Source organism: Strix aluco, chromosome 14 (genome assembly GCF_031877795.1).
Source record: "Strix aluco isolate bStrAlu1 chromosome 14, bStrAlu1.hap1, whole genome shotgun sequence".
Classification (NCBI taxonomy): domain Eukaryota; kingdom Metazoa; phylum Chordata; class Aves; order Strigiformes; family Strigidae; genus Strix; species Strix aluco.
The window spans coordinates 23,816,778-23,841,040 of record NC_133944.1 but is presented as its reverse complement, the minus strand read 5'-3'; the positions used below and the strand labels follow the sequence as shown (position 1 = coordinate 23,841,040).

Here is a 24,263-nt window from a genome sequence, read left to right as displayed (position 1 = left end):
AGGAAGAGCATTGGCAGCAGGTTGATGGAGGTGATCCTCTCTACTCAGCACTGCTACAATTTGTTGTGTTCACTTCCTCAGGGTTTTCGACCCCAACACCTTCACTCGCACTTCAGACAAAGCTGCCCTCCACATCTTCCACCAGTCCTTCCCTGTCTTCTCATGAAAAACAAATCCAGGAGAGCATTCCCCCATGTTGGGTCAGGGACCACCTTCAGGATCACCTTCCCTTCAAACAAGGTTTTCTAGCAGAGCTCCATGGTCTTCAAAGTCCCCAGTTATTACCAGAGCCTAAAATTGTGTCCTTCCCTCCAGCTGTCTAAAGGAGACCTCATCCTTTTAACCTTCATCAGTCGGTTCAGTGATCCTGACCAGAACACCGTTGTAACATCAAGGAGTCAGTGATCCACATAACAGTAAACCTGAGCAGACCCAGGCCTGTGCTGGGCTGGGCTGTGCTCCATGTACAGCTTCAGGTTCAGGCTATGTTGTGCTGAGTGTATCCCTTGGTTGCAAGTTAAACTTGATTGTAAAAGAGAAGAGTGCAAGAAGCTCCAACCTGCTACTGGGAATTAAGCCACCTGCATGTCCTTACCTTTATCAAAAACTGCAGCAAAATATTCTCATGTGAACATCCTCTTTTTGGGTCAGTAGAAATGATAACCAGAATGGTTTTCCTTGTAAGAAAACAATGAAAGAGCTCACAGCAGCAAAATGGGATAACACTTCCACAGGTGGGATCTGCATGGCTTGCCACACCACAATTAAAGGCACTTCCTCGTACAAGACAAGGTCCAAGTCTGCTGCTGGCCTATCAGGGATGCTGACAGATGTGACCTCACCGCCACCTTCACAGCCACGCGTCTCCTGCTGGCCCATAAGATCCTGAGGCACAGCTGACCTCATCATAGCATTCCAACCCATCTCCTCTTTGTGGCCTATGATCTGATCAGATACAGGTCACCTCACATCCCTCTTTCAATGCCTTGTGACTACTCCAGGACCTTGTGATCCTTGCCTTTCCACCAAGTGTGGGGGGGTAAAGGTGAGGAGGTTAGAGTATGGATATGAGGGCTTTGGGGTTTAGATGTTAAAGTTAGGGTTTAGGGTTTAGAGCTCGCCTTTCAGCATTAGGGATTAGGCAGAGGCTTAGGGAGAGGGTTTGGTGTTCTGCTGAGAGTGTCTGATTCATGTTTATGGTGTGGGCTGGCTTTGTGGGTTAGGGTTTTATTTAGGGTTTGGGTGAGAACTAGGGTTGAAGCTAGCATTTAGCACTTCCCTCATCCCTTTTTTTGAGATGGGCAGTTCTCTATGGCGTATACAATGGCATAACACCATGGGCCTCCAAGTGCCAGACCCCAACCAATACACAGAGGCTCCAAGGGCACAGCTGTATCATTGCAGCTCCTCTGCAGCTGAACCCAGAGGGTGCTCACCGCACCAAGGCCAAAGCTGGGCAGCTGCAGGGGACTTCCTTCAGTTCATGTGCGCTCTTTGCCAGGAATGGGATTCATCCTGCCTAATTTTAAGGGTGGGACTAAGTCGCCTAAACAGAATGATTTCCATGTATGAGGCTGTTTATCAAAACCCCCATATGTAGGACCATGAGAGACTTTTCCGTGGAGCTGCAATCCAGACGGGGAGTCCCTAATCTCTGTCACTGCAAGATGTTCATGACCGTAGGGGTGGGACTTTGGACTGGTCCTTGCTGGATATCATGAGGTTCCTGTTGGTCCATCCCTCCAGTCTGTGCGTTCTTGGGAAAGAGAAAATTGTGGGGGATGGTGATCAAAGTCTTGCCACAGTCCTGGTAAATGACACTGCCCTCCCCTCACCCACAGATGCAGCCCTTTCGTCATAGGACACAAAGAGAATGATCTGGCATGATCAGCCCTGGGTTCATCCAGTCACCCTCTCCTTCACAAATCCAGAAATGCAATCCAAGAGGACACACTCTGACACATATTCCTCACCCCAAGTGAAGCTCCCCAGTTTATCCTCTGGGCCTTTTTGAAAGGTGCTTGCCACATTTGCCTTTTTCCAGGGGAGTCCCCCCAGTCTCCATGACCTTTCAAAGGTGCCAGAGAGTGGCCTCACTGTGACATTGTCTTGCATGCTGAGTACCCTTAGATGTAACCCATCCATTCCCGTGTACTGATAAGGGCTGAGTTTGCTCAAGTAGCCCCTGATTTGATTCCTAGACACCATTGGCTGTTCTCCTTCAGAGTCCTGCCTCGAGGCACAAAGGCCTTGGAAGGCCTTGCTGGTGAAGACTGAGGCAAAGAGGACATAGACTATCTCAGATCTATCTATACCTGCTCTTACTAAATCCAGCAGTGGTCCTACATTATCTTTGTTTCTTCATTAAGTGTTCATGAAGTAGTTGTTGTGAATGGGCAATTTAGGCCGCTTAAAGAACCACTGTCAATGGAATCAACAAAACTGGTTTTATTGAAATAAGATGTGTAAAAGTGCGACTTAAGAAAGTTTGATGGCATGGTTCACTCTCTTTGGCTCTCTGTGTAGCCAGATGTTTTGCTGATCAGGGATATCAATTAAACTCAGACACCAGAGTGAAAAGAGCAGGCGTATTTTACTAGAAATAACTAAATAATATAACAGAATAATACAGAAAACATACGGTAAGAAAAGACAGAGTAGTGCACTTAAACAAATAGGAAAATACAGGGTAATGCATCACACCATTACTACCTTAGAGAGAGAATGGTGATTAAGAACCAGAAGGTCAAGAGCTGCAGCTCCCATGCGTCTGCAGATGCCGGGACCCCGGGCAGGCTGAGAGCTGACCCTGGCCGGTGGCAGAGTCCCTGCCCCAGCACACAGCCCCTGGGGTGCAGGGACCCTTCTCTGAAGGACAGCCCTGGGCACTCAGTGATGGAGGGGGCTGGGGTGGGGCTGCCAGAAGAGGGACAACTTGCCAGCTTGGCAGAGTGCGGGTGCCTGGTTTTCAGGCCCTGAGGTGTCTCAGGAGGGGCAGGCTGGCCTAAAGCTTCTCTCCTCCTCCTCCCCTCCGGGCTTTGTGTTCTAGCGGGACAGCTGGGGCTTTGTCACAAGGGCACCCTGGGTCCGGGTGTGCTGTCCTGCAGGCAGCGGCAGAGGCCGGGAGTGACACTGTCTGCTCAGCACTCTCAGCGTGTTCCCCGTGGGAAGGACACCGTGGCACTGGGATTATTGTTCCAGCATTCTTTTTTAAAAAGCTTTGTATTGAAATATGGCCCTTTTCCAGAGGTCAAATGCCACTTCTCCAAGGCTCAGCAGCACCAGCAGCACAGTGACTTCAGGCTCCATCTTGATGTCTGCATATTTCTTGACAAGACAAAGATGGTCTCAGCAGCCAGGGACCTGACTGAGAGTTCGGTGTCTTCCACCAAGGGCTGCAGGGCTGCAAGAGAAGGAAGCAGAGCAGACATGAAACTCCACTGCCTGCAGAGACCCCCAGGAGTCCCCTCCAGACCATGCCAGCCCCACCCATCTCCTTCCCTGGCCAGGAGGAGCAAGTGGGACAAACAGACCAGCTGGAAGCTGCTGCTCAGGAATTCCCCATGTGCCCCTGACATGTTCCTCTGCCCCTGGAGCATTTTCCTGCAGCCAGGCCAAGCCTGGCAGCACCCTGGCCAGGCTCTGTCCCCTGCCCCACCAGCCCTGGCCAGCACAGCACTGCCCCTGCTCACCGTTGCAGATCTCCCTCATCTTCTTCTTGCTTACGTTCCTCAGGTGCTCCACACCAAGCCCTAGGCACAGAACTCCCCGTGAGACTTCTGCTCCCCAGCACACTCCCAGCAGCACAGCCCCCAGCCCTGCCAGCTCGGCTGCACGCCCTCCTCCCCCTCAGCAGGGCTGACCCCAGGGCAGGACTGTGCCCAAGGGCGGTGGCACTGACCAAGGCCCCCAGCAAGCCCAAGCCCACCTGCATGGTGGGCCCTGCGGGGGTGGGGGGGGTGGTCTGGGGCAGGGCTGCCAGAAGAGGGACCCCGGGGACAGTAGCTTACCAATGAACCCGACGGCCGCCTCTCGTATGGTGGCCTGAGTGTCCTCCAGGTATGGCAGGCTCTGACACAGGTATTCTTCCACCCTGCTCCTGTCGTGCGCTAACTGAGAAAGCACAAGAGCACGGGGCTGGTACGGACCCTCCCCAGCCAGCCATCCGCACCAGTCCCTGCTCCCAGCACCCCCTTCTCCCCCGGCAATTCCCATCTCCCAGCCAGAGTCCGGTGGGGCTGAGGTTCAGAGAGCGCCACAGGCAGATTGCGCCTGGGGGTGGCAAGACCTCTCTGTCCCACTGCCAGGGCCCACGGGTGCCAGGTCTCCTGGAGGAGAGCTCTTGGGGACATCTGTGCTTGGAGGCAGGGAAGGAGGGTGCAGCTCCAGGCTCTGGGCTCCAGGCTGGAGCAGGGCAAGCAAGGCACAGCTGCACAGCCCTCCCCACGGGCACGGGGGGCAGCCCTTGTCCAGCCAGCCTGGGGTCTGGGGACTGTCCTCACCAAAAACTCTCCAACCAGCCGTGTGTGATACGGCTCAGGCATGTAGTTGGGCATCCTCCACCCCAGGAACTCTGTACAGGCAACGAAGGTGTCCCTAGAGGCCTGCAGAGAAGCACAAGATGGGAGATGGCATCAGAGCCCAGGGAAGGAGACCTGGCATCCTCCTCCTCTTGGCCACGCTCTGTGTCATTCCCAGTCCCTTTTGGGAAGAGGCAGCAGGGGACAGAGTCTGAACCGGGTTCAGTGCCCAGGGCAGGGACACAGGGCAGCCACCACCTCAGGCATCTCACACTGCCGGCCTGCAGAACAGGGATCCTCAAGAGCTGCTGAGCTGCCACCAGGGATGGGGGCAGAGTGAAGGGCAAAGGTGGTGTGGGCCCACGGCTGTAGGCAGCGAGGGCTGGAGTCCCAGAGACACCGGGGCAGGACGGAGCCAGCAGCATGTCCCATGGACACCCCCAGCAGGACGCTTGGCTCCCCAGCTGGGGCTGCCCCAGCTCCTCCGTGCCCAGGCTCCAGACGGGCAGAGCTTTGATCCTGGGCATCAGGGCCAGTCCCCTTCGGGCTGCATCTCCCTTCCCACAGCTTTCCCTGCCCCAGTCTGGGGAACGGGGAACAAGCTGGCTCTGTGACTGTGGGCTGCTGCTGAGCCCTGCTGGACCAGGCAGAGCAGGTCTGGGAAATGTCTGTGCCAGGTTCTCCGGCCCTGCTCGTGCCGGGGCTGCAGGAAGCCTTCCTCTGGGCTGTGCTGAAGTAGAGCTGAATGGGGAGAGTGGGCCCGCAGGGGACCCCACCTCCCCATCCACCTCTGAAGCGGGCAGCAGCGGGGAAGGAGGAAGGCAGCAGTGGGATCAGTGCAGGGAAGGACCGGAGCAGTGGGACCCTGAGGTGACACGCATTCCCAGACTCTGACATCCAGCGGCCCTTGCCTCTTCTGCCCAGACCACCCCCATGGTGTCAGCACTCCCTTCTCCATGACAATACTTGCTGGTCACTGCACCTTGGCCACGCTCTTGATCTGGTCATTCCTATGCAGGAACAGTGGGAGAAGGACACTCTGCACTTTCTTTGCCATCTTTTTCTTCTGTCTCCCCACCACAGTCTTCACCACGTCTTTGAAGAGTCTGATGGAGATCTCCCGCAGCTGGCTGGACTCCTGGTAGGGAGGAGGACAGAAGGACTTCAGCAACAGCCGCTCCCTGCCCACAGTGAGCAAGGGCATTAGCGTGGCTGATGGGAGGGGAGGCGCTCTGCGGTCAGATCCTGAACACAGGAACTGTGGACCAGATCTGCAACTGGGCTGGAGGGCAGCCCTCCTTGCAGAGCACCCATCTGTAGGGCTGAGGCTCCCACAGCAGCCTTACATCATCAAAGAGGGGCAGGAGCTTCTCTGCCAGCTGCAGAGCGATGAGGCTGGCCTCCTTCCTCTTCATGTGACCCATCATGTTCCTGAAGAATTCCAGGGACTTCATCTTGACATCAGTGTTGGCATGCCGCAGGGTCTCCATGATGTCTGGCAGCAGGACCTGCATTTTTCTGGCCTGTAGAGAACACACAGTTTCCTTATTGTGCAGCAGTGAAGACCACCCTGGCAAAATTGTGCTGGTCGCTGAGCACCAGCCTCCCATCCAGCTCCCCAGCAGGTGCCACAGGAGCCGGTCAGCGCAGCAGCCTCTTGGCAGGCCGTGGCCACTGATAGGGATGCAAGGAGAGCACGAGGAAGGGAGTGCAGGAGAGCAGTGTCCCCTGCTCAGCCCACCCCCTTTTCCAACCGGCCTGAGGGCTCCCCAGGCACCCACCAGCCCCAAGCTGCCACTGGAGCTGCTGCCTCTCCCATCCCTCTCAGCTGCCTTGAAATGGCTTCAGGTGCCCGAGAGAGCTGGCTTCGGGAAGGAGGGAAGAACAAGGCCTGACAGGGCTCACGGGCAGGGCAATCCAGCCATGGGGTACTTACATCCATCAGCCAGGACTCAGGGTCTCTAATGGCCATGTCCAGGACATTGCTGCCCATCTGCCTGGCATAGAAGTCGTCTGCTGTCAGGGCCTCAGTGGCCACAAGGACAGTGTCTGTCGCCTGAGAAGGCTGGAGGGATTCTTCAAATACCTATCCGAAGAAGGAAGGGAGGGAAGGCATGTCACACTGAGCAGCACCCTGGTGGTGCTGCTTGGCTGAGCAGCACAAACAGCTCTGGTGCCCAACAGTGCTGGCAGCAGTGCCTGTAGAAAAGCTGGCAGCAGGGGCTGCAGTCTCTGCAGGGTGGAGGATGAGAGCAGAGGGCCCCCAGGGTGAGGGAGGAGGGTTGGGGTCATGGGCAGCATGTGTTGGTCCTCTGCAGAACTAGGGGCTCGCTGGTGGCCAGGAGGGCTGGAGCTGCTGCGGGGGCCACCCTTGTGGTAGGCCCTGCTCAGGAACAGCAGCAACCATCTCACCCGGGACAGCGAGGCCGTGCCAACCTCACTGATTCTGGGTCTCTTTGCTCACACAAGCCCTCTGCTGATCCCACAGACCAGAGTCCCAGCAAGGGGGGAGCTCATTACCAGCATCACGTCGCTGCTGTCGAGCGGAGGCGGCAAGCGGGTGCTGTCAGCATCCCGTCCCGCTTGCAGGTCTGGATGCTCCGGATTCTCCTGCTCTGGCAGTGTCTCGGCTACATGGAGTGGAAACACAGAAGTCAGTAAGGACACACCATCCTTGCCCACAAGCCTCCCAAACAGTGAAAAGAGCTTTAAACTCAGCACGGCTGGGGAGGCAGGCTGTGCTGGAGGCGGCTCCCAGCCCTGAGCAGCCCTGCCATTCAAGCACCGCTGGCACCCCTGCCCACGGGTCGTCTGATTCCAGTGTGCCGAGGAAATGGGATCCCGGCACCGAACCGGTCGCCCACTCTGGCTCCGGCCCTGCCAGCCCCGGGAGGCCCTCACTCACCAGCCTGTAGCAGCTGCACCATGGACACATCGCAGAGCTCCGGCAGAGAGCTGCTCTCCTGGGCAGCCTCCACCTCCTCCAAGGCCACCCTGGGGTGGCTGGCAGCTCTCTCTGACATGCTGCAAAATGCAGAAAAGTAGGGAAATGCCTCAGTGCTGTGGGACTGCCGGGCGTGGCAGGGAAAGACGTGGGCTGCGCTGGAGGTGCCCTCGCCAGCTCCGCGCTCCTGTCTTGTCCCGTCACTGTCTTGTCAGACACTGCAGGGCCGCAGCCACGCTGGCGGCTTTTGTAGGGTGTCACAGAGGTGCGTCACAAAGGGCCCCACTGTGACCCGCCACCAGGGCTGCGAGGGGCGGGGCGTCCACTGCAGGTAGTAGGGAGACAGCTTGCCACTGGCCCACGGGTCCTCCCAGGGTGCCCCCAGGCCTCCACCTGCCCTTATGTCCCCTCAGGACTTTCCCGTACCCTCTGGCTCATCATCCCTGAGCCTGGTGTTCACACGCCCTGGCATGGCCCTGGCTTCTCCCCTTCCATGTAGTGCTCTCTTTGCAGATCTACAGTTTCTGTCATCTCACAGTTAAGTCCTTCCCCCCCACACTCTGAAAATCTCTCTCAGCACCAGGAAGCCAAAGATGGTTACGCCTGCTCCTCTCCTCCAACTGCTCTCCGGGGATACAGTTGTCGAAGGGACTCTTACAGTGTCTATCGCTTACCAGATGCTGTCAGAATAGGAGACCCAAAAGAAATATCCTCTCTCTTTTCTACACTGCCCTAACATGTCGAATCGGGGCCCTCACCTACAGCCTAAGAGACACAGAACTTGATGGGTCAGTCAGAAAAGTCTTCTCTAAACACATGGATTTCACTGGGATCCAAATCACGCCTGATTGTTCTGAACAGCTTCTGAGCTGCTCCTTATTTGTGCCTTTAGAGATTTCTCCACATTTCTAAGGTGGGCAGTGAAGAGGATAGACATTTTAGGATGGTGTCTGCCATCTCATTGCTTTTTTTCACATAGCACTCTAATACTATCTGCTGTTCCATCAATGTCTCTTTTCTAACTCAGTTGACGTACTTGCAGTTGCCCTTTGTAGTTCAGCAACCCCTAACCATGGGATAAAAGCTCGTACAAGCAGGTGGGACTTAGCACCACACTCTATCAGAGGGCTGTAACGCTTTTTCTCATGTATATATGTAGTTATGAGCTACAGAGGCAGAAGAGAGAATGGTTCTAACCTGTGCGGATGCTATGAATGCACCTAGAATACCCTTCCCATCCCAGGGTGAGGGTAAACACATGAACACCCTTTCTCCACAGATACAATATTGCCCCGGTAGTTGTGTCAATAGAGTAGTAGAATCTTCAAATAAATCTTAACCATGCAAACCGTTTCCTGTAAAAGGATTAGCATGTGCTGGATCGGATTGTTTAGGTAAGCCAGTAAGGCTTGGACCCAGATTAGATGACTCGGATCAATCAGGATCCCACAGGAAACCAAAATTTTACAGTTCTCTTTCCTTTGATTAGGGCTTCCTACAGAGTACCAAGTTCATTTACCTGTGAACATCCACATTGCTTTGGAGTTTGCAGAGCTCAATAAAGCCTGTCCCAGAACAAATTAAAATGGGATGTCTCATGGTAATAGCTTTCATGGAAGGGTTTTTAAACTCTTATTAGTAAGAAAAGTGTAAGATTAGTAAGCATATTGTAACGAAGACAATTCCCTCTTGAGTTTTAAGTAAGGATATAGTTCAGTCCGTGTGCAATCCATACGTAACAAATCATTTTCCACTTTCCTGTTGTTGAATTTTTACAGAGGGTTAGCACGTTCACAGCCAGTCCACTAGCTCTGTGTAGGTTCCCGGCTGTGGGTAGTTTTGTCCCTGCAGTGGGGGATGTTCCCTTGGTGGCAGGCAGATTTCCTGCTTCCATTTCTAGACTGGTCACATCTTTCAGGAGGGAGTGATGGATCCGTTTAGATTTTTCTTCCACCTTTACTGCTGAGAAAGCAGTACCCAAAACGGTGCCTCCCACCAAGGAGATAAGTTACCCTTTCTTTTGTGTACTTTTACCCAAACATAACTCCCTAGATTGAAGACGTGCAGAGCCCCTTCTAGAGATACTGGTTGCCGTAGCTGTGCCCAGGCCTGACTGTATTTTAATCATTTCTGTACCTGTAAAATATACTGGGTCACAGTTTAATTTCCTGCTACTAAACTTAGTGAGCGGGTACATCAGTTCTGGGGAGCTGCCTCAGTCTTCCGAATAATAATTCATAGGGAGACAGTTTTGCTAAATGGCGCCCCAGTACAATTTGTGTAGCCAGATGTGGGACATGGCTGGGGCAGAGCAGGGGTCCGGTGCTGAGAAGGCTGCAAGAGTCATGGGGGATCTGTGATCTGAAGGCTGTTGTTGGAATCGTAATAGGAGGAACTTTCCTACTACCCCTGACTGTAGCCTTTCCCATGCTGTGCCTGTGCAATGGGGCCATGGAACGGTGTATGGGCAGCACGGCTGGACCAGCACAGGGACAGGGTGCTGACAGGGGCCACAAAGCAACTACCAGGAGGTGCCAGCAAGGACAGGCTACCAAGGAGGAATTTCTATATATTGCCTTTGTTGTGGAGGCATGTCTGTAGGAAAGGCAAAGCTCACCTGGAGGTGTTGATCACAAAGGAAGTTAAGAGCAAAAAGAGCTTTGATCATCTCAGAGAGATCAAGGCTGAACAAGGAAAATGCAGGGCTGCTGAATGAGGAGGGAGATTTAAAACCAGCAGACACAGGTGGAGCTGAGGGACTCAATGCCTTCTCTCCCGGAACCTTTACTGAAATGGTGTGCCAGGCCTCTGTGTTCAAGGAAAGGGTTCAAGGAGGAGGACAGCACATATTGCCAGGAACCTCATGAAATCCCACAAGGACAAGTGCCAGTGTCTGCCCCTGCAGGGGACTGCCCCCGGCAATGGCACAGGCTGGGGGCTGCCTGCCTGGGAGCAGCCCTGTGGGAAAGGTTTTGGTGGTCAGGGAGCTGGACAGGAGGCAGCCGTGTGCCCTGGCAGCAAGGGAGGCCAGGAGCACCCTGGGCTGTACGACCAGGAGCACGGCCAGGAGATTGAGGGCAGAGATTATCCAGATTACTGCATCCCGTTTTCAGATCCCAATACAGGAAAGATTTTAACAAACTTGAGTGGGTTTAGCAAAAGGACCAGAAGCTGGTCAGGGGCTGGAGCACTCTGTCTTTGAGAAGAGGCTGAGGGAGCTGGGCTTGTCCAGCCTGGGAAAAGGAAGATCTGGAGCAAAACGTGTAGCAGCGTTGTAATGTTCCCACTCAGACTGAGTCAGGCTCATTTCTGCCGTACAATACAGAAGGACGAGAGACAATGGGCTGAAACAAGACAGGGGCAAGGTACATACAGGAAGAAACTTTTCCAGCATGATGATAGTCAAGCACTGGAAGCTGTTTCCTTGGGAGTGTGCATTGGCTCTATTCCAGAAAGTGATCAAAACAGACATGGAGAAAGCCCTCAGGAATCTGGTCTGGCCTGACACTGAGCAGGAGGTTGGTCAAGACACCTCCTGAGGCCCCTTCCAGCCTGAAGGATCCTTCCCCTTCGTGTTTTCAGATTAGGAAAAGCTCTCAGATTCTCCCTGAATAACTGAAGGGATTCACATCAGGGCCAGGGCTGCCACACAGGTGCCCCCAAACAGTCCTGACCACATCCTTTCCTTCCTTTTTCATTCCTTTAAACCTCAATTGCTTCTTTTTGACTACCCTAATATCCTCCAAAAAGAACAGCCTGCCCTGTTAATCCTTTATCCACTGGCCTGCCTTTCTTTGTAGCTTTTTTTGGTATTTCTGAGATGCCTGCTGTGGCAATTTGTCACCTTGGATAGCAACTCTATTAACATAATTTTCTTTCTCTGCCTGTAGTGTCCTGCAATTCCCCACAAGGTTATCTTGTTTGAGGCACTGGCCCACAAACCTTAAATGCTGACGTGTTGGGGTTTCAGTCTAGAGGGACCTTGACACGCTTGTGGATTTGGCCAACAGAAACCTACAGCGATATCACAAGGCGAAGGGGGCAAGGTCAGCACTGGGGGCAGAATAACCTCGTGCATTGGGACAGGCAGTGACGAGACCAGCCGAGGCATGACCTAGGGAGGACAGTGTGGGAGTTATGATGGATGCCGTGTGAGCCCGTGGGTTCCCCGTTTTGAAAGGAGGATGTGGAAACTGGAGAAGGTCCAGAGGAAGTCTGCCATGGTGGGCTTAGGGGCCTAAAGCACGTGAGCTGTGGTGGAGAAACTGAGGCAATTGGGCCTCTTTAGTCTGCTGAAGGGGAGGCACAGGGCAGTCTAAAAGCAGGTGACACCTGCCTGGAGAAGTAGCAGAGTCAAATTCTTCTGCAGTGGCAGATGGCACGGCAGAGGCAACAGCCGCAAACTGCCTCCTGGGAGCTTCACACGGGGCCTTAGGGAAAGTGGATGAGGAAGGTGGTGCTGCACTGCAGCAGGACAGCCAGAGACTGTCTGGGATCTCCATCTTTGGAGCTTTTCAGGTTTCAGACCCACAAATTGTCAGCCAGTGGGAAACTGGTGTTGGTGATAGCCCACCCTTTGGTGGCAGGCTGCACCACAGACCGCAGCGGTCCCTTTCCCACCATCCATTCCATGAACCTGTGCCTTGCAGTGTGCCCCAGGAGAAGGGATTCAACTGGCTGTGAAGGTCTCTACAGCAGAGGCTCATGGAAGAATTCAGGGTCCAGTTGTCCTCTTCTCGGGAGGTCTCTAGTTCTACGTAGCCAATCTCTCGATCCATATGGTGTTTCAGACTTTGAACAGAAACAAAGCACACTTTTGTACTAGGTTAGTTTCATTTTACCTGCTGAAATGCAAGGCGGACAGATGGAGCTCAGAGCTTGCAGACTGCTGCAGTTAGGACTTCAGAGGTTGGAAATGTAGGTAATAGCTTTGCGTCAGTGTACCCTCTACGAAAATTTGGGGGCTTCCTTTGTAGCTTTTCATTGGTCTGGGATCTGTCCCTTGGCCTCCTTTGGCTAAAAAAGAAACAGCTCACAGAAAGACCAGAAGAGCATCGCACATAGAGAAGGCAGTGCTGGGCTGTGCTGTGCTGCACACACAGCGTAGCCTTCACCCTTCTGCTGGGCTGCACAGATCTGTAGCTAACAGTGTAGCGAGAAGTTCTCCTGAAAACACCTTTACTTTTTATTGTAACAGTTAGGAATAGAGTTCTTTCCTTGTAAGCAAATCCTATAGTAGCTTGAATGACCAAACCAGGAGACTGTCTTAAATGGATGGGGTCTAACATCATGTGCTGCATTTGCATTGAAGGCCCATTCGATGCTCTACCACCTGGGGCTCCAGCCATCTAAAGGGACACAAGGTCATCTGTGCAATTCTCCCCTTACAGGGTTAGATCCAACGAACAGCATTTTAAATGACACCTTAGGGAGTCTCACGGGGTCCTTTCTTACCAGGATCATAACAGACCAGCACCTCCTGGGGAAAAACACCCTCTCAGCAGTCTTGGATGCAGCCTCTCTGGTCCCATGGGCTGGTAAGGGTGTGGTTTGCTAGGTAACCTCTGGCTTGAGCCCCATCCACCACTGGTTGGTCCCCTTTCCCCTCTAGAGTCCTACCTCAAAGCACAAAGTCCTGAAAGACCCGACCTTGCTGGTAGTAACCGAGGCAGAGAGACAGAGAGTATCTCCCATGGATCTACACCTACTTTACTAAATTTAGTAGTGGTCCCACATTAGGTCTGCTTCTTCTTTAACTGTTCCTGAGGTAGCCACAGCTCATCTTCGTGCCCTTGAATTCCCTTTAGAGTTTCAGTTGAGTTTTGGTGTGAACCACTGCTGTGCCTGGGGGAGGCTGTCTTTCAACACAGGATGTATCCAGACACACTGTTAAAATGATTGGTCTGTCCCTTGACTGTAACATCACGGGTGCGAGTACAGAGCCCTGTGTGATATGCTTTCTGTTTGTGCAATGCCTGCAGCTGTCGGCAGAAGAAGGGACAGACCTTGCCTCTCTTATGGCATCTGATGGTTGATGCCTGTGACGGACGCACCTGATGCTGCTCCCCCCCTTCATGAGACCAGCAGCAGTTTGGTACAGGCTGCAAAGGAGGTAAAGGCCTGAGCCACAGCCACGTCAAGAACTCCTCTAGGAAACCCAGAAAGGAGCAGAGCGACAAGGAGTCTCGTGCATACCTCTCCCGTTGTCCACGCTTGTGTCTGTTCTGGTGCTGTGTGGTGGCTGCAGAGGTGCCAACTCTGTTGGACTTGGTCTGTGTCTGCTCAGGCATGTCCATCTTTTTTTCCTTACAGATACCAGCATCCAGCACTTTCCATTTGGGTGACTCCACCTTGGGTGATCTCTCACTTAGTGGGGCTTCACTCACCGCTTACCCCAGGCACACACTGTCCCTGTAGAACCCCAAAGGCTCTCCAGGAAGCTCCAGATTACCTTCCTGGAGGATTTCATCTGCACCGTCATGTCTGAGAAAGCCCTGGGCATGTATCTCACTGACCGCTCACCATCTCCACAGTCACCACACACCAATGGGAGAGTCCAAAATCCAACCCTTGGTTTCTAACAGCTACCAACAGGACCATGAGCTGTTCTCTTCCGATTCCAAGGAGAAATAGGCCATTATGGTGTGAAGTTCCTTGGGCCTGTTGTTGACACCAGCTTTGGAAGAAGAGGCCAAACATCCGTCAGTGCACTGGGATGGACACATTTTATTTTAGAGATGTTATGAAAGTGTCAGTTCTGTTCCAAAAACACACTTTTCTATCACATCCAGGTTAGACAGAGCAGGAGAAGAAAGGTGGATTCAGACATTGCTGTAGGAAAAGAATAAAACCTAATAAAACCTGGGGAGCTGCCTCAGTCTTTCGAATAATATTTCACAGGGAGACAGTTTTGCTGAATGGCGCCCCAGTACAAGAGGGGCGTGAGCTTAGTGGAGCCCAGGGCACACCAGGGGAGCTGGAGGCCGTCCCGGTGCCTGAGGGGCAGCCCTGCTCTCTGGCAAGGAAATGGTGCCCGGAACGGGGCCTTCAGGGCCTCAGGGGCCACCTGGGCCTCAGGGACCGCCTGGGCCTCAGGGGCCACCTGGGCCTCAGGCCCAATCCCAGCAGCATCCGTTGGTGACGTCAGCAGCCGCCCGTTACACAACCCCTGCGGCTGGCCCACAGCTCGCTGAGACGTTGAGCTTGTGGCAGCGGGTATGAGTAGTAGAGGAGCCCACAGCCAGTAGATTGAGCGGAAAGAGGTTCTTGAAACCCCTGAAGATGGCTGCACAGCCCTAGAATGAAGAGGGCTGACGGGAGCAGCAGCAGCTCTGGCGGGTCAGTCAAGCCCATGGAGGTTGACCTGCAACAGCGGGGCCGTGAGCCCATGGAGGTGGATCCACCTTGAGAAGAGGAGGAGCCGATGGAGGTGGATGCATCTCCTGTGGGGCTGATGGGGCACTGCAGCACCATGGCCGGCTGCCCAAAGCACCGCAGGGTCCCCGGGGGCTCTCAGCCGGCCTCCCAATAGCCCCCTCCCGACGAGTGGCGCTAGCCCCGAGGGGACCAGCCACTTCGACACCCGGTGAGCTCATCACGTCAAGCCGCAGATGAGCCCAGCTTGCCCACCCCACTCCCTCCCCTCATGACGGGGGCCATGAGGAACTAGGAAGCCACTAGGAAGCCAGTCCCTTATTGTGTACCCTAGGGATTGGTACTAAGTCCTATACTGTGTAATCTCTTCATTAACATGGGGCATGGTGCACCCTCAGCAAGCTGCTGATGGCACAAAACTGGGAGAAGTGGCTGAGACACCAGATGGGTGTTCTGCCATCCAGAGAGACCTCGACAGGCTGCAGAACTGGGCAGAGAGGAACCTTATGAAGTTCAACAAAGGGAAAAGCAAGTCCTGCACACAGGGAGAAATAATCCCCTGCACCAGTACAGGTTGGGGGTCGAGTGACTGAGAGCTTCTCTACAATTTGATAGAGAAGAACCTTTGGGGTTCTGGTAGACCACAAGCTGACTGAGAGCCAGCAGTGTGCCCCTGCAGCAAATCAGGCCATCAGCCTCCTGTGCTGCATTAGGAAGAGTGTTGTCGTCAGGTTGAGGGAAGTGACCCTTCCTCTCTACTCAATGCTGGTGACACCACTTCTGTGGTACTGTGTCCAGTTCTAGGCGCCCCAGTACAAGAGGGACGTGAGCTTAGTGGGGTGAGTCCGGCAAAGGGCCACAAAGATGATCAGTGGGCTGGAGCATCTTTCATAGCAAGAGAGGCTGAGAGAGCTGGGACAGTTTTCCTGGAGAAAAGGAGGCTTGGGGGGAGGCGGGTGGTTCTTGTCAATGTCTACGAACACCTGATGGGAGGACATGAAGAAGAGGGAGCTGGGCTCTTCTCAGTGGTGCCCAACAAGAGGACAAGAGGCAACGGGCACAAACAGAAACACAGAAAATGTCTTCTGAACCTAAGAAAACACCCCTTTACTGTGGGTGGCTGATCACTGGAAGAGGTTGCACAGAGACTGTGGAATCTCACTCTAGGGAGGTATTCAGAGGCCATCTAGAGCCAGTCCTGGACAACCTGCTCCAGCTGACTGGGCTTGAGTAGGAAGGAGTTGGAGCAGACAGTCTCCAAGAGGCCTCTTCCAACCCTCATTGTTCTGTGTTTTTTAGAATGCCCAGCAGTGTTTCTGAGAAATTTTCTGTGGTATCGCTCTGCTAGTTTGACTCCTGGTACCCGAAAGCAGAGCCTCCTTCTAAGGATGAGCTCCTTCACTGTGTACTCCTGAGGACAGGGCCAGCCACAGATCACAAAGGCCAGCAATGCCTCAACACACAGCAGTGTCCACTACCCCTGCCTCCACTGTTGAGCCCCTTCCCCCTACAGGGTTTTGGTTGGAAGGGACCTCTGGAGGTCTCTAGCACCATGGTCTGCTTTGAGCAGGGAGAACCTGACAGTTAGATCAGGTTGGTCAGGGATTTCTTCTGAGCCAGCACCGATCCAGTACGATGAGAGGGTTTTTCTGCCTTTAAACTCGATAGAAAATTTCCCCTTCTGCCCTTTCTGCTTCTTGTCCTAAACATCTGCCTGCCCCTGGGAAGCGGTGCATGAATTCTTCTTTTTGCTCTGCTTGCACGCATAGCTTTTTCTTTTCCTCTGAAGGTGTCATTACTTCATTCATGAGACTTTCCTCTTTCAGAAATAAGGGGCACAGGGACTGAAGGACAGCAGAAGAATGATGTGGCTTCTGGGTCAACACTTCTTTCAGTGCAAACCTTGACACAGGTCCCAGCGTCTCCCTCCGTTCCATCCTTCAGGAAGGATGATGGCACTAAGAGTTGGCAAGCAGTGGACACCAGTCCTTTTCCAGGCACGTTCGAGGCCTGGAGGAGCGAGCATGAAGACAGCAAGGACTTCCAGCTCTGCTTCCTGATCTGGCCTGGTACTCCTGGCCCCCTCCCTGTTCTCCTCACAGAGCTCCAAGCTGGCGCTGATGCTCTGCAGAGCAAGTGGGCTCAGGGACTATGGGGTGACTCCACACAGGCTGTGCTGGTCATGTCCCACTGGGTGGGCAGCACAGGCACTGAACTCCTTCCTGGGGGTCTAAAGCTACGGAAGGATCTCGCAGCATTTCTTGTGACTCGGGGTGTTTTCCAGTGCGCACACTGAACCACCCATGGGCTTTTACTGAAGGAGACTTGAATCACCGTCCAGTCGCCTTTTTGTGACCTTGCTGGGTCCCCACAGTCTCCCCTGGGATGGCAGAGCCCTTGATGGATACTTAAATAGAGTGCTTTGCCTTTGGATGACTCCACCTTGGATGATCTGTTGGTTTGGGAGGCCCACCCTCAGGCATATGGTGTCCCTGGAGATGTCCTCTGCTCTCCAGGGGTCTCCGGTTTCCCCTCCAGAAATCTGGGTGGCTACCATTCAGCTCTGCTGCATGTGGGAGAGAACTAAGGAGGCACTGAAGAGCCTGTTCACCATCTCCAGGGGCACTGGGCGCCCACAAGTGAGAGCTGAGTCCAGCCCTCACTCCCCAAAACATCTCCCTGGGCCCCTCTCCCTGAGCCCACTGAGAAGAAAACTCAGTAACAGCCGTGGTAAGTGTGGTTTCAGGAACCTAGCTCTGACTCCAGTGGGAAAAAGATCCCAGCCTTCAGGACCTGCCCTTTGGAGAGCTGCTTTTTTGTTACAGAGATGCTCCTTGGCAAGTCAGCTCTGAAACTGATAACACATTTAGCAAAGCCTCTCTGTTATTTGGCACAGTAGGATCACACTTCTGGCACAGGGGTATGGAAGATGTGTTGGCAGTGTGCTGCACGGCATTGAGAAACCCACTGCCCCAGGCAGCTGCTGCCATTCTGGCACCTGCTCTGCTCTTCAGGAGGGTCCTGCAGTGCAGAGGTTTGCAGATGGCAACGTAGCGGTCACAGGACATTGTGGTGAGCAGAGAATGCTCTGCACCAAACAGGAAGGATGAAAAGAAGACCTGTGCAGCACATCGTGCATAAGAGATGGCCTTGATGTCCCACAGGATATAGGCCATGGACTTGGGGAGAGTGGTAAAGATGGAGCCCAGGTCGAGGAGGGAGAGGTTGAGGAGGAATAATTACATGGGGGTGTGGAGGTGGCAGTCACAGGCTACAGCAGTGATGACGAGGCCGTTGCCCAGGAGGGCAGCCAGGGAGGTGGCCAGGGAGAGCCAGAAGGTCAAGAGCTGCAGCTCCCATGCGTCTGCAGATGCCGGGACCCCGGGCAGGCTGAGAGCTGACCCTGGCCGGCGGCAGAGTCCCTGCCCCAGCACACAGCCCCTGGGGTGCAGGGACCCTTCTCTGAAGGACAGCCCTGGGCACTCAGTGATGGAGGGGGCTGGGGTGGGGCTGCCAGAAGAGGGACAACTTGCCAGCTTGGCAGAGTGCGGGTGCCTGGTTTTCAGGCCCTGAGGTGTCTCAGGAGGGGCAGGCTGGCCTAAAGCTTCTCTCCTCCTCCTCCCCTCTGGGCTTTGTGTTCTAGCGGGACAGCTGGGGCTTTGTCACAAGGGCACCCTGGGTCCGGGTGTGCTGTCCTGCAGGCAGCGGCAGAGGCCGGGAGTGACACTGTCTGCTCAGCACGCTCAGCGTGTTCCCCGTGGGAAGGACACCGTGGCACTGGGATTATTGTTCCAGCATTCTTTTTTAAAAAGCTTTGTATTGAAATATGGCCCTTTTCCAGAGGTCAAATGCCACTTCTCCAAGGCTCAGCAGCACCAGCAGCACAGTGACTTCAGGCTCCATCTTGATGTCTGCATATTTCTTGACAAGACAAAGATGGTCTCAGCAGCCAGGGACCTGACTGAGAGTTCGGTGTCTTCCACCAAGGGCTGCAGGGCTGCAAGAGAAGGAAGCAGAGCAGACATGAAACTCCACTGCCTGCAGAGACCCCCAGGAGTCCCCTCCAGACCATGCCAGCCCCACCCATCTCCTTCCCTGGCCAGGAGGAGCAAGTGGGACAAACAGACCAGCTGGAAGCTGCTGCTCAGGAATTCCCCATGTGCCCCTGACATGTTCCTCTGCCCCTGGAGCATTTTCCTGCAGCCAGGCCAAGCCTGGCAGCACCCTGGCCAGGCTCTGTCCCCTGCCCCACCAGCCCTGGCCAGCACAGCACTGCCCCTGCTCACCGTTGCAGATCTCCCTCATCTTCTTCTTGCTTACGTTCCTCAGGTGCTCCACACCAAGCCCTAGGCACAGAACTCCCCGTGAGACTTCTGCTCCCCAGCACACTCCCAGCAGCACAGCCCCCAGCCCTGCCAGCTCGGCTGCACGCCCTCCTCCCCCTCAGCAGGGCTGACCCCAGGGCAGGACTGTGCCCAAGGGCGGTGGCACTGACCAAGGCCCCCAGCAAGCCCAAGCCCACCTGCATGGTGGGCCCTGCGGGGGTGGGGGGGGTGGTCTGGGGCAGGGCTGCCAGAAGAGGGACCCCGGGGACAGTAGCTTACCAATGAACCCGACGGCCGCCTCTCGTATGGTGGCCTGAGTGTCCTCCAGGTATGGCAGGCTCTGACACAGGTATTCTTCCACCCTGCTCCTGTCGTGCGCTAACTGAGAAAGCACAAGAGCACGGGGCTGGTACGGACCCTCCCCAGCCAGCCATCCGCACCAGTCCCTGCTCCCAGCACCCCCTTCTCCCCCGGCAATTCCCATCTCCCAGCCAGAGTCCGGTGGGGCTGAGGTTCAGAGAGCGCCACAGGCAGATTGCGCCTGGGGGTGGCAAGACCTCTCTGTCCCACTGCCAGGGCCCACGGGTGCCAGGTCTCCTGGAGGAGAGCTCTTGGGGACATCTGTGCTTGGAGGCAGGGAAGGAGGGTGCAGCTCCAGGCTCTGGGCTCCAGGCTGGAGCAGGGCAAGCAAGGCACAGCTGCACAGCCCTCCCCACGGGCACGGGGGGCAGCCCTTGTCCAGCCAGCCTGGGGTCTGGGGACTGTCCTCACCAAAAACTCTCCAACCAGCCGTGTGTGATACGGCTCAGGCATGTAGTTGGGCATCCTCCACCCCAGGAACTCTGTACAGGCAACGAAGGTGTCCCTAGAGGCCTGCAGAGAAGCACAAGATGGGAGATGGCATCAGAGCCCAGGGAAGGAGACCTGGCATCCTCCTCCTCTTGGCCACGCTCTGTGTCATTCCCAGTCCCTTTTGGGAAGAGGCAGCAGGGGACAGAGTCTGAACCGGGTTCAGTGCCCAGGGCAGGGACACAGGGCAGCCACCACCTCAGGCATCTCACACTGCCGGCCTGCAGAACAGGGATCCTCAAGAGCTGCTGAGCTGCCACCAGGGATGGGGGCAGAGTGAAGGGCAAAGGTGGTGTGGGCCCACGGCTGTAGGCAGCGAGGGCTGGAGTCCCAGAGACACCGGGGCAGGACGGAGCCAGCAGCATGTCCCATGGACACCCCCAGCAGGACGCTTGGCTCCCCAGCTGGGGCTGCCCCAGCTCCTCCGTGCCCAGGCTCCAGACGGGCAGAGCTTTGATCCTGGGCATCAGGGCCAGTCCCCTTCGGGCTGCATCTCCCTTCCCACAGCTTTCCCTGCCCCAGTCTGGGGAACGGGGAACAAGCTGGCTCTGTGACTGTGGGCTGCTGCTGAGCCCTGCTGGACCAGGCAGAGCAGGTCTGGGAAATGTCTGTGCCAGGTTCTCCGGCCCTGCTCGTGCCGGGGCTGCAGGAAGCCTTCCTCTGGGCTGTGCTGAAGTAGAGCTGAATGGGGAGAGTGGGCCCGCAGGGGACCCCACCTCCCCATCCACCTCTGAAGCGGGCAGCAGCGGGGAAGGAGGAAGGCAGCAGTGGGATCAGTGCAGGGAAGGACCGGAGCAGTGGGACCCTGAGGTGACACGCATTCCCAGACTCTGACATCCAGCGGCCCTTGCCTCTTCTGCCCAGACCACCCCCATGGTGTCAGCACTCCCTTCTCCATGACAATACTTGCTGGTCACTGCACCTTGGCCACGCTCTTGATCTGGTCATTCCTATGCAGGAACAGTGGGAGAAGGACACTCTGCACTTTCTTTGCCATCTTTTTCTTCTGTCTCCCCACCACAGTCTTCACCACGTCTTTGAAGAGTCTGATGGAGATCTCCCGCAGCTGGCTGGACTCCTGGTAGGGAGGAGGACAGAAGGACTTCAGCAACAGCCGCTCCCTGCCCACAGTGAGCAAGGGCATTAGCGTGGCTGATGGGAGGGGAGGCGCTCTGCGGTCAGATCCTGAACACAGGAACTGTGGACCAGATCTGCAACTGGGCTGGAGGGCAGCCCTCCTTGCAGAGCACCCATCTGTAGGGCTGAGGCTCCCACAGCAGCCTTACATCATCAAAGAGGGGCAGGAGCTTCTCTGCCAGCTGCAGAGCGATGAGGCTGGCCTCCTTCCTCTTCATGTGACCCATCATGTTCCTGAAGAATTCCAGGGACTTCATCTTGACATCAGTGTTGGCATGCCGCAGGGTCTCCATGATGTCTGGCAGCAGGACCTGCATTTTTCTGGCCTGTAGAGAACACACAGTTTCCTTATTGTGCAGCAGTGAAGACCACCCTGGCAAAATTGTGCTGGTCGCTGAGCACCAGCCTCCCATCCAGCTCCCCAGCAGGTGCCACAGGAGCCGGTCAGCGCAGCAGCCTCTTGGCAGGCCGTGGCCACTGATAGGGATGCAAGGAGAGCACGAGGAAGGGAGTGCAGGAGAGCAGTGTCCCCTGCTCAGCCGGGTACCCCCTTTTCCAACCAGCCTGAGGGCTCCCCAGGCACCCACCAGCCCCAAGCTGCCACTGGAGCTGCTGCCCCTCCCATCCCTCTCAGCTGCCTTGAAATGGCTTCAGGTGCCCGAGAGAGCTGGCTTCGGGAAGGAGGGAAGAACAAGGCCTGACAGGGCTCACGGGCAGGGCAATCCAGCCATGGGGTACTTACATCCATCAGCCAGGACTCAGGGTCTCTAACGGCCATGTCCAGGACATTGCTGCCCATCTGCCTGGCATAGAAGTCGTCTGCTGTCAGGGCCTCAGTGGCCACAAGGACAGTGTCTGTCGCCTGAGAAGGCTGGAGGGATTCTTCAAATACCTATCCGAAGAAGGAAGGGAGGGAAGGCATGTCACACTGAGCAGCACCCTGGTGGTGCTGCTTGGCTGAGCAGCACAAACAGCTCTGGTGCCCAACAGTGCTGGCAGCAGTGCCTGTAGAAAAGCTGGCAGCAGGGGCTGCAGTCTCTGCAGGGTGGAGGATGAGAGCAGAGGGCCCCCAGGGTGAGGGAGGAGGGTTGGGGTCATGGGCAACATGTGTTGGTCCTCTGCAGAACTAGGGGCTCGCTGGTGGCCAGGAGGGCTGGAGCTGCTGCGGGGGCCACCCTTGTGGTAGGCCCTGCTCAGGAACAGCAGCAACCATCTCACCCGGGACAGCGAGGCCGTGCCAACCTCACTGATTCTGGGTCTCTTTGCTCACACAAGCCCTCTGCTGATCCCACAGACCAGAGTCCCAGCAAGGGGGGAGCTCATTACCAGCATCACGTCGCTGCTGTCGAGCGGAGGAGGCAAGCGGGTGCTGTCAGCATCCCGTCCCGCTTGCAGGTCTGGATGCTCCGGATTCTCCTGCTCTGGCAGTGTCTCGGCTACATGGAGTGGAAACACAGAAGTCAGTAAGGACACACCATCCTTGCCCACAAGCCTCCCAAACAGTGAAAAGAGCTTTAAACTCAGCACGGCTGGGAAGGGAGGCTGTGCTGGAGGTGGCTCCCAGCCCTGAGCAGCCCTGCCATTCAAGCACCGCTGGCACCCCTGCCCACGGGTCGTCTGATTCCAGTGTGCCGAGGAAATGGGATCCCGGCACCGAACCGGTCGCCCACTCTGGCTCCGGCCCTGCCAGCCCCGGGAGGCCCTCACTCACCAGCCTGTAGCAGCTGCACCATGGACACATCGCAGAGCTCCGGCAGAGAGCTGCTCTCCTGGGCAGCCTCCACCTCCTCCAAGGCCACCCTGGGGTGGCTGGCAGCTCTCTCTGACATGCTGCAAAATGCAGAAAAGTAGGGAAATGCCTCAGTGCTGTGGGACTGCCGGGCGTGGCAGGGAAAGACGTGGGCTGCGCTGGAGGTGCCCTCGCCAGCTCCGTGCTCCTGTCTTGTCCCGTCACTGTCTTGTCAGACACTGCAGGGCCGCAGCCACGCTGGCGGCTTTTGTAGGGTGTCACAGAGGTGCGTCACAAAGGGCCCCACTGTGACCTGCCACCAGGGCCAGCTGGGCGCGTCACAAAGGGCCCCACTGTGACCCGCCACCAGGGCTGCGAGGGGCGGGGCGTCCACTGCAGGTAGTAGGGAGACAGCTTGCCACTGGCCCACGGGTCCTCCCAGGGTGCCCCCAGGCCTCCACCTGCCCTTATGTCCCCTCAGGACTTTCCCGTACCCTCTGGCTCATCATCCCTGAGCCTGGTGTTCACACGCCCTGGCATGGCCCTGGCTTCTCCCCTTCCATGTAGTGCTCTCTTTGCAGATCTACAGTTTCTGTCATCTCACAGTTAAGTCCTTCCCCCCCACACTCTGAAAATCTCTCTCAGCACCAGGAAGCCAAAGATGGTTACGCCTGCTCCTCTCCTCCAACTGCTCTCCGGGGATACAGTTGTCGAAGGGACTCTTACAGTGTCTATCGCTTACCAGATGCTGTCAGAATAGGAGACCCAAAAGAAATATCCTCTCTCTTTTCTACACTGCCCTAACATGTCGAATCGGGGCCCTCACCTACAGCCTAAGAGACACAGAACTTGATGGGTCAGTCAGAAAAGTCTTCTCTAAACACATGGATTTCACTGGGATCCAAATCACGCCTGATTGTTCTGAACAGCTTCTGAGCTGCTCCTTATTTGTGCCTTTAGAGATTTCTCCACATTTCTAAGGTGGGCAGTGAAGAGGATAGACATTTTAGGATGGTGTCTGCCATCTCATTGCTTTTTTTCACATAGCACTCTAATACTATCTGCTGTTCCATCAATGTCTCTTTTCTAACTCAGTTGACGTACTTGCAGTTGCCCTTTGTAGTTCAGCAACCCCTAACCATGGGATAAAAGCTCGTACAAGCAGGTGGGACTTAGCACCACACTCTATCAGAGGGCTGTAACGCTTTTTCTCATGTATATATGTAGTTATGAGCTACAGAGGCAGAAGAGAGAATGGTTCTAACCTGTGCGGATGCTATGAATGCACCTAGAATACCCTTCCCATCCCAGGGTGAGGGTAAACACATGAACACCCTTTCTCCACAGATACAATATTGCCCCGGTAGTTGTGTCAATAGAGTAGT

The 24,263-nt window shown here is 55.4% G+C and overlaps 2 protein-coding genes across 2 annotated transcripts; both read right to left on the bottom strand.

Moving 5' to 3' along the window:
* Positions 1 to 3,337: 3,337 nt before the first annotated feature.
* Positions 3,338 to 5,978, bottom strand: LOC141929656 (maestro heat-like repeat family member 5). The gene is made up of 6 exons (XM_074839419.1): positions 5,867 to 5,978; positions 5,503 to 5,658; positions 4,503 to 4,604; positions 4,011 to 4,109; positions 3,693 to 3,752; positions 3,338 to 3,403 (listed from the first exon to the last, which is right to left on the bottom strand). Exons 1-5 carry the CDS (start codon positions 5,972 to 5,974, stop codon positions 3,732 to 3,734), a joined length of 486 nt encoding a protein of 161 aa, XP_074695520.1. The 5' UTR covers positions 5,975 to 5,978; the 3' UTR covers positions 3,338 to 3,403; positions 3,693 to 3,731.
* A 12,791-nt stretch (positions 5,979 to 18,769) lies between these two features.
* On the bottom strand, positions 18,770 to 22,978 carry LOC141929627 (uncharacterized). Its single transcript, XM_074839360.1, has 9 exons — positions 22,861 to 22,978; positions 22,476 to 22,585; positions 21,892 to 22,041; positions 21,299 to 21,475; positions 20,935 to 21,090; positions 19,935 to 20,036; positions 19,443 to 19,541; positions 19,125 to 19,184; positions 18,770 to 18,835 (listed from the first exon to the last, which is right to left on the bottom strand). The coding sequence occupies exons 1-8, from the start codon at positions 22,976 to 22,978 to the stop codon at positions 19,164 to 19,166; spliced, it is 933 nt and encodes a 310-aa protein (XP_074695461.1). The 3' UTR covers positions 18,770 to 18,835; positions 19,125 to 19,163.
* Positions 22,979 to 24,263: the final 1,285 nt, after the last annotated feature.